General features: G+C 33.4%; 1 protein-coding gene across 1 annotated transcript; it reads left to right on the top strand.

The window, feature by feature from the left end:
* Positions 1-5,926: 5,926 nt before the first annotated feature.
* On the top strand, positions 5,927-8,898 carry LOC147072391 (phosphatidylserine lipase ABHD16A). The gene has a single exon (XM_085947715.1). The coding sequence runs from the start codon at positions 6,231-6,233 to the stop codon at positions 7,713-7,715; it is 1,485 nt and encodes a 494-aa protein (XP_085803841.1). The 5' UTR covers positions 5,927-6,230; the 3' UTR covers positions 7,716-8,898.
* Positions 8,899-10,483: the final 1,585 nt, after the last annotated feature.

The following is a 10,483-nucleotide window of genomic DNA, read 5'->3' as shown; positions in this document are numbered from 1 at the left end:
GTCAGCTTAAAAAGTGCGAAATATTCATAACATTACCAATGTTGTTTTTTTATATTTAGAAATATTATACTTATTTATTATGTAGTATCAATTTAAACGACAGGAAAATGGACACTATTTCATGTTTTCACTAAAACAGGGTTGGATTGGAATTTTTTATTTTTTCCCCTTCTTTTGTTGCCATATTACATTGAAGTTTCGTGACTGAAGTGTGGATCCCGGGCTAGTCATATCACATCACCAAAGTTTTCCTATATTATGATCTCTGGAGTAAATAATAATTCTCAGTGCGGAAAATATGGCGGAAGTATGGATTGAGAATACATAGGTACTAATCTCTAAACTCTAAGCCTCTGCCGGAAATTTTAACACCTAGAAATTACTTACAGCGACCGAAGTGCGAACGTATTATATTTTATTACTATCGCTACCCTATTGCCATTCAAAGTTTGACCATTCAATTTATTGAAATGCTCCATGACAATATATTAAGAAGGGCGGATTACAACTCACGATGGCACAATATATAAAATCAATTTGTTTACGCAATCACTTCATTGTGAGTTATGTGCATTTGTTACAGAAATTTACGATTTCAAAATTAGCATTTATCTGAATATTCTCACTAATATTTATGGTCGTAAATTCATTTTATAGCTTTATATTATATACAAATAAATTGAAGTAATATTATGTTTATGAAAATGGCTTTATTGGTGGCGGCACACACTACATATCACCCAGAGGCGCATTTCCATAACGCATCACGACGCAACCGTTTCGTGATAAAAATGAAAAGGAGGGCCTCCGAAGAGTTTTAACCTGCCACTCAGTTATTAAATAATATTTAATTTTGAAAGAAGATGCATAATAGTTTGTGATAATTATTATCACAAACCGAGTGGAAAATAAGTATTGCCCAAAACATAACAAAATCCGTGGAGAAAAGAAAGGGTTCTAATAGTTCCTGATTAGAAGTAACCATAGGTTAATTAAATAGATAAATACGAAAAGTGAATACCTAAATACCTAAATTTGTATCTTTGATATCGATTTTTTTTCAATTAACTCGGATGTATTTATGAAGGTAGATACGACTGTCAATTAACAGAGATAATACAAATTTAAAATTGTTTGAATGCATTGATTTATCTGGAAAATTAGAATTAGATTGTTAATTTTTTATCGTAGGGCCCTCAAAATCAGTCAGTGCATCGAGCCTCTACGTCACTAAACTCGCCACTGGTATCACCGTAATGCACGCGAATCTTTATAAATATATTATAGTGAAATTTACAAATTACAAATGCAAGACGTTCACAACATGATATGGGAATAAAACAATTAAAATAGTATTAAAACAGTTAAAAAAAAAACAAAGATATAGAAGCAATATTAGTGAAAGAGTACATAAATACAAAATTATTAAGACCTATTTTAAGAATTTGTAAAACAACGTCCACTTAACTCATCCTCACGTAGTTGGAATATAATATTATCAATATCCGAAGTGATTAGGTTGAACACATAATATATTGCCCGCCCAATTGGCATTACCAATGACAGGTCAGTTCTGCATCCTGTGAGAACAATCAACTGATATTCCCAATTTATAAGATAGTTATCATGGGACACCATGGTCAACATTACCAAGAATGACAGAGTTCGCATTTACACCGCGTATAAGTGGGAAAAATTACGTAGCCAAAATATATAGATCTCTCCTGACTTTTAGACTACAGTATGTCAGCATACCTAAGAGAAAGTCAATTGGATAAAGCCACGGATGGTATCCAAAGAGCCTCAAATAAATGAGTTTCAAGATTTTTTTGATAATAATTTGATTAATTGACATAAATTCTCTTATCCTTACCATTCTTAAGCAGGAAAAAATAGTTTTTATTTTCTTTAGCAACACCTTATCAATAGCAAAATTATAATAACATAGGTAACGTAAATAGTAGTAGCTATTAAAATCTACAATCTGTAGATACAATCGACTCCATTTAAAAAAAATTAGATGATACAAAATAAGAGTGGGAAAAATATGTATAAATTCATTTTGATTGTCATGGGATTTTAAATTCATTATTTAAAAAAAATATAACCCTTATATCGCCATACAACAGAAAAAATCTAACCTTTTACACAATAAATTAAATAATTATTTGACCCAACCTCAACAAGTGCACTATTTTCAATTGTTGTTATATTTGCATATTCTTTCAATTAAAACCACTTGACACATTAAAACCATTGTCGCAATTGGATTAATGATATGCACTAAAATAGGGGGGTACTGATGGTATAATGTTTTTGGTTATAACTCGGGGGGGAATCATATCAAAGCGTATGACAACTGTCAGGAATGAAATTTTATTTTATTTCAGTTTTTGATTGACATCCGTAACATTAAAATTTTAGACGTTTGAAGAATCGCATTTGTGTTAAGTCGTAATCATTTACACATTGTCTAGCTTCTAGGTACCCAGTTGTGCAACACTCGTGCTTACTGTGCCTTTTTTAAGTTAATACATTTATGTAGTTAAAATAAATTTGAATAGTTTTCTCATTCAGACCAAAACGTTTCGTATTTTAAATATAACATTTTGAATACAAATTATTTATGTGAATTAAATATGACTTCTTCTGCCTCTTCGCCACGGTAGCGAGGGGTGAAGATAGGCAGTTAAGATCCGACATAAATAATGCACACTTAAATTTGTCTGTCATACTTATTTGTTTTCATCGGAACTAAGAATACAAATTGCATTGTAGGTGGTGCTGGCAAGTTTTAAATTTTGATTAAACCAGCCTAAACCAAACCATAATAGTTTATGTACCTACTATGGGAGATCCACCAAAAATAGTGCACACTTTTTCAGTGATTCAATAAACATAACAGGCGGTTTTGGTTAGTTTTTTTTTAATTCATTAAACCCTGCCTATCCAAACATTCCAAACCATAATAGATAAAAATATTCTTCTATTTGTAAAATAACTAAAATTATTCCTTCATACGAGATTTGAATATTTTTTGATTATTATCAATAATTAGGGCTTGATTTATGCAGGGTTTAGTTTTTAATTGAATATTTAAAACTAACCAAAATACAAACCGCTGAAAATGTTTAGTGTTCACTATTTATGTCGGATTTTAACAGCCTGCCTCCACCCTTAGCCACTCAGCAAGTCCTCATGACTGAGGATTTTGACCCGGATAATTTGGCTATTGAACAGCCTTTTCAATGTGGTGACCCCACTCCTCTCAGCATTTTACGACACGCAAGGCATGTGTCCCGTCCAAAAGACCCGTAGTGCCCATGAATCAATATCTGAGGCATCCAATGTTTACATGTCTAAAAGACAAGACAAAGTTACTGTTATCTCAAACAATAATATAATGGTTCATTAATTGAGCCACTCTCAATGCATATTACAAGCTGACAACTGACTTTCTCTTAGGCATGCTTACACACTGCAGTCTGCAATTTAGAAGAAATCTTTATTTAGCTACGTATTTTTTTCGACTTATACGAGGTATAAATGAGAACTCTGCCATTCTGGGCAATGTTGACCTGTGTGTCCCTGATAACTATCTTAGAAATAGAGACCATCAGTTGTTTATTCTCCCAAGATGCAGAACCAACCTGCCACTGGTAATGTCAATTGGGAGGGCGATAACTATGTTCAACGAAATTGCTTCGGGTGTTGATATATTCCACCTACGTGAGAATGAGTTTAAGTGGACGTTGTTTTATAAATTCTTAAAATAGGGTCTGCTTAACTTATCCGGTGTACTTCCTTGTACCTATCTAATTTATCTACTCATCTATCTCTTTTTTTATGTAATAGGTACTGTTATATTTATATATCCTTGTTTCTAAATGTCATGTTGTGAACGTCTTAAACTTATAATTTGTAATGTGCACAATATGTTATTTTAAAAGGGCACCCCCCGTGCTGAGGGATCTTTCGCAATAATGTAATTCCTCCACTGCATACTCTACAATATACATAATATTATATTAAATTTGACTTATTTATCATGTTTTGTTTTCAATCAGACAACAATGATTGAAGGGAGGTATTGACATAATATTAGTGTGCAGTGCCGTGTAAGTAGTTGAATTTATAAAGTTAAACAAAATAATAAGGTAGGTAGGCCCAATTATCAAAGTTAACTACCTACATTACTTTTGGTTTTTTTATTACAAAAACAGATTCCTAACCGGACTCGAAATGGACCCTTGAAAATCCTTGAGACTATCATCAACAAAAATCGTGTTCTATCTTCATGTTATGTGGTTATATTGTTATTTTTTTTTTCGCTAATGATTTTACCATTACTAAATTCATTATTAATTAATTTAACGATCATACCTAACGAACACAATTATTATTATGTATGAGTACAAAGTTGTGAAGTCCTGCGCGGTTAAACAGATCGTGTACTGGCAGATAAAAAAAGAAAAGAGAATAATATTATTGTTGACACTATGTACCTACCTATATAATATTATAGAAATAATAGTTTTCCGCCTGCGGTGCTGACAGCATTTACCCTCTAATTTAAAGACATTATAAATTAAGTCCGTCCAAGATCGATCACTTTAATACTTTTGGGAAATAATCGAGTGCTCCGGTTCATAAACAATTCTATTTCAAGTGCTGGCGTTACTAATATTATTATTATAACATGTGTATCGATAAAATTATTATTTTACACTTAGGCACCCCGCAGTTTAACTAGGTAGGTATATTATAGTAGTAGGCAGGGAATTTTATGACATGTAACGCGGTGGAACGACCTTCAGGCACCTTTTTTCACGGTATTTTTAATATTTCAAAAGCAATTAGACGAAACAATGCTCGCGCTTACATAGTACCTACAAGTTAATTTTCCTGAATCATCTCATATGAAAAGACATATACTGAAAAACTATCGCGTTTGATATAGATATGCATTGAATTCTATAACCATTTCTTCAAGTGAATGTGAACGCGAATTTTCACAAATTAATCTAAATATTACCCCAATAAGAGCTTCGTTGAAGACCAGAATAGTTTCGGCACTTTTGTTAATCAAACTCGTCGGACCACTTTTAACACTTTTCGGTCCTTTAGAATAGAATATGATTGGACTAAACTTTGGAAATCACCATGGCCCCCACAAAGGGGGGGGCTGACAAGGCTCTAGCCTGGGAGATCAACCAGATAAGTGAAATAAACGCACAACACAAATTTGCTCTAATCGTTAAAAAAATCGCCTGCGGTACTAATTTACTTCAGGCGTATTAACATTTTAAAATATGTGGATATGTAAAAATCTTTGCATTGCATTAATATATTTTCTGATACGCTGAATACTCTTAATTTTACCTCGAACGCCATTGGAAAAACGCTATTAAAGAGCGTCACACTTCCTTTAACCTCAGTGATAGTTAGAGGGCCCGCTTCAGGATGTGGGGGGCATGGAAATCACCATATACTTTTATTCAAATACATTATGACGTTTTTAGATTTTTATTTTTTACAACTTTAGTTGTTTATTTGTATTTGTTTGTTTTTTTAATTTTTTATGCACTTCGTGGCATAGGAAAAGTTGCTTTAAATTATATTAGAATACTTATAATTTTCTTTACTAGGTAAGAAGCAAAGAGATTTGGTAAGAAGTGAATTTCGGCACCTTTGTGTTTTTTAAAAAAAGCCCTGGTAGTAGGTATCGGTCATCATTATTTATTATTATTCCCTTTATATTTTCCTAAATTACCTACATTGCAATATACAGTTTTATTAAAATAGCTAAAAATCTATTACGAATAAAAAAGTGACTTTAAATTAAATTAAATACGAATATAATTTTTTAACTAAACTGATTAAGTAGCCCCAAGCTGTGACATAATGTTATTTAACGTATGGCAATGTTCCCGTAAATATTGTGACTTTATTGACATCTCGGTTTCCATGTGTCATTATTTTTTACAAAAATATTTTGTATTAGGATCTATTCAACTATAACTAACTGCAAACCAGTTTTGTTTTAACTAATGTTAATTTCCCGTGTTATTTTCCCACGTTTGACGGTTTCACTAAAATAATGAATTCTTTATTTGTATAGAGTGCAAAATTTACTGTATTGACTGCCTTCATCTGGTTATAGTGAATTTGGGCTCGAGTTGATTTGGAGTTATATTATCAAAGCACCGAAGTGATAATTACGTATCAGAATGATTTACACCATGCGACACTTCTGGCTTTGCCTTTTTGGCCCACGCCTTTACAAAATCCATCGAGAAGGCCCAGCTGACTTGCTGTATTCTCCTGGAAATTTAGAGAAATGGGGTGACCACGTCATCCAATCGCTAAATGTCATGTGGAATATCGGAATTTACGCATCTCCTATCGTGGGTCTTTATTTATATAAAAAAGATTACTTAGATATCAGAACCATAATTCCATTTTTAGCAGGATTAGGCGTTTTCGTAACCACTTCTCTGTGCTTGAGAGCTTACGGTAGAGCCACTAACCCTCAATACAGAGACTTCATCAAGACTATCGCCAGCGATCCTAAAAATACAGCTCTTCTTAGAAAATTCGACTTTGACTTTGACGCCTGGCCAGTGGATTTTACACACCCGACTGCCGAAGATTCTAAGAATGTCTCCAACTTCAGCTCCTTCAGTCGTAAACCGAAAAGCTGGAATCACATTCCCATCTTCTTGGTCGGCGAAATAGCCGTGCGCACTTTTGCGCTGAAACTCATCTATCCTGGATCCATATCTCTGCTGCAGTTGACCGTTTCGAGGTTCCTACTCGAAGGTAGAATTAAACTCGTCGAAACGTACAACGGCAAACGATACAAACTACGAACAAAAGACAGCAATGATATAGATTGCATGTTTGTAGATAAAAGAAAGAAGACAACAAACGGCAGTACCCTAGTTATAACGTCCGAAGGTAATGCCGGATTTTACGAAATCGGTATAATGGTGACGCCATTGGATGCCGGATACTCCGTGTTGGGCTGGAATCATCCGGGGTTCGCCTGCAGCACAGGTAAGCCGTATCCTCTTCAAGAGCAGAACGCTTTCGATACTGTCATCCAATTCGCTATACGCGAGTTGGGTTTTGTCCCTGAAAACATTGTTCTCTATGGATGGAGTATCGGTTGTTATTCCGTGGCTTGGGCTGCCGTGCAATACCCTGACGTCAAAGGAATCGTTTTAGATGCGACTTTCGATGATATCTTACCGTTGGCCCAAGCCAGGATGCCTCCTTCATGGAATTCTCTTGTCAGAGAAGTCATCAGGGGTCACGTAGATCTAAATATTGCCAAGATATTAACGGGATACTCCGGACCCATCAAGCTAATCAGGCGGACTCTCGATGAGATCATATGCTTGGAAGAAGGAAAGATTTCAACGAACCGAGGCAACGATCTTTTGGTTAGAATTCTTACTCACCGCTATCCGGATTTATTCGGAGCCGATCAAATAAACTTAATCAATCAATATCTGAGAGTGCTGGGGCCGGCACTGTCCGTGTTCATATCGAAAGATCACCCAGGGGACTCGGACAAAAACAAAAAAGTTATCTTTCTGGCCGGGAAATTCCTCTCTGACTATCAATCGTCTCACTGTACTCCTTTGCCGGCTGAATTCTTTCATATTCCACGAGATCTCACCTTAGATGAAGATTTCGTTTATACTTAATAAATACTCAACTAACTACATAGTTTCATAATTAAATGTAAATTCACGAGTAAAATAATTTATTTGTTGTGATTTTAGTTAAATTACCTCGATGTTTTATTTATTCACAGCTGTGAATTTGTTATTATACCCTTATAATGTTATTTTTACAATCGGTGTAAGTATTTTTATATTATGATATAAAAAAGGTATTAGTTATAAATGTATTTCCAATTATATTGATTGTAATATTACCAATCCGTAAAAATTATTAAAACTAATTTCTGTGATTTTTATATGTTGGTACTTAACCATTACATAATAAATTCTAAGTAATTTTTGAAACAAACTTGTTGCAACAACTTTATATAAGTATTATTAATACCATTGCAAGTTGCTGAAGGTATAAAAAGAATTATACATTATGATATATTAAAAGTGGATGAATTATTTATCACAAATCTGTCTGATTTTTGTCAGACCAAATAATTTTATATTTTACTAAAATTGCAGTAAAAAATATGTATGAACAGTGTTCAGTCTTTGCCTTCGTTAATTAGGTACTATTTATGAATATATCGATAGGTTAGGTTAGTGCGTAAATATTGTGTCCAGTTTTTACGAAAATTGAATTTACTATACACAAAAGCCAATTTACATCACACATACATGTTGTAAAAATGTCTGTTAAAATAACAATATGTAATAAATATGTCAGTGATTTAGGATCGGTTTGTATCTTTCAAATTCGATTTTCTCAAAATATACAAGATACATCATTCTGTGCATTGACCATCGATATCTATTAGCTAATTTCTATAGAATGCCACTTTCTGGGTGAGAATATTAAGCATTGAGACATATTTTTACTGTAGTTGCTAATTTTTTCCTAATTTTGCAAAACTGAAATCACAAATGGGCTCGAACACAAAATGAAACCTCAATAGTATCATACTAGACTTTAAAATTACAGTATGTTACGGTTCCCCCTTGTCCAATAGTCAAAAGCATAATTATTTGCTTCGAAGAAATTACACCTTTTCAACTGACATGGTGAACTGAATGTTACCTTTTTTCAAAATAGATTTAATATTTTCACACGGTTGTTCGTTAATTTTCGATAAATTTAAAAAAATATATTATGTATAAAAAGAATAATAATTATTATGTAACAAAACAATAAACATAATTTATATGCCTGTAATACTTGTATTTACTGATTTTTTAATCCCTAATACCAAACATCTCCTATCCTAATAATTATTTATATTATCACTGTATCAGTAGGCACACTGACATTCCTTAACTCATACAGTGCTGACGACACGGCTGCCGTGTCGGCATTAGATACAATTAGCATGTTATTTAAATGTGGTAATTAAATAGTAATTAACTGGTCCGCAGTGAATGAGTTAATATCTTCAACTCAATATGTATGTGTATTTTCACCGCTTCTACCTCTTTTTATTAAATATGTATATAATTTATTAACATACTAGTCGAAAAAACAATCCCTGGATAAATCTAGCCATCCTAGTGGGGAAAACATCGAAAGTTGGAACTAGTAGCTTACAGTCCCCATTCATAAACTAACTTCTTGAAATGAAACTTGATGGATTACTGCCAAAAGTTGGTAAGTCTCAAAATCATGTTATGGAGTAATAGCAATTTGAAAGTTTGACATGTCATCTAAAACCAGGCATTATGTTAATTACTTTGTAGTTTATGTGCATGCTCTATATCAGCGTCCGGCAACCTATGCCACTAGGTGTCACGCCTCGAAAATGATGATTTATTAAAATTTTCGGTACTTCAAAAACTGTACCGTAATATGTGATGATACACTGGTCGACGTTTCACAAAGCCGATGATTGCGGACATTAATTGAGTCGCTCGGATTGCGGTGCGAGTGAGATGGGTGACGAGAAAGAAAAAGATGGGAATATATCAAAATTTGCAAAAGTCACTGCCAGTCACTTGCAACTGGTGCATCTTATTATGTGTATGTACAGTACATATGTCTGGCTGGAATTGGAAAAATGGTCAGACCCAAAACAAATTCGACTGTTTCAAGAGGATTGGAAAATAAATAATGTTTTCATGGATGACGAGGAGAAAAAGTAACGTGTTGAGATTGTAGCACGTACTTCAAGTGTTTTGAGACCTAACGATACTTATTTCATAAACGGGTTTAAGGATTTATAAAAACAGTCAGCCGTGTTTAAATATGTTTTGCAGCCTGTCATTAAAGAAAGTTACAAAATTGATAAAGAATATTTTGAACATTTAGTATGAATATATTAATTTGGAAATTAAACTTCAAAACTGTTAGAGATGAAATTATGAAAAATGAAGACAATTATCTTGACATGATAACCAAAACATGGAATGAACTCCCAGACAGATTTCATTGTATAAAAAAAGTCGCATTCGCTCTTTTAAGTGTTTTCGGTACAACGTTAGTCTGTGAGCAAACATTATCACTTGTGAAATATCTTATAAACCCGTATCGAAATCGTTTAACTGAAGAAAATTCGGAAATGTGCATAAAATTAAAAACTTCAAACCATGAACCAAATATTGAGGTATTAGCTTCCAAAATTGAACCTCAAGGGAGTCACTTATGTTTAAATATTATTATTTTTATGTATTAGTCAAATAAAATTATCTTACAGATTTACTAGTTTTATTTCAGTGGCACGCTGAGCGTCCAGTACTTAGAATTACCTGTTTTGTGGCACGCCAATGCATTTGGGTTGCCGACCGCTGCTCTAGATATCAGATGACTT

Source organism: Rhyacophila brunnea, unplaced genomic scaffold, assembly GCF_057557595.1.
Source record: "Rhyacophila brunnea isolate RB1 unplaced genomic scaffold, BYU_Rbru_1.0 scaffold_2, whole genome shotgun sequence".
NCBI lineage: Eukaryota > Metazoa > Arthropoda > Insecta > Trichoptera > Rhyacophilidae > Rhyacophila > Rhyacophila brunnea.
The sequence above is the reverse complement of the archived record's forward strand: the minus strand, read 5'-3'. Positions and strand labels throughout refer to the sequence as shown.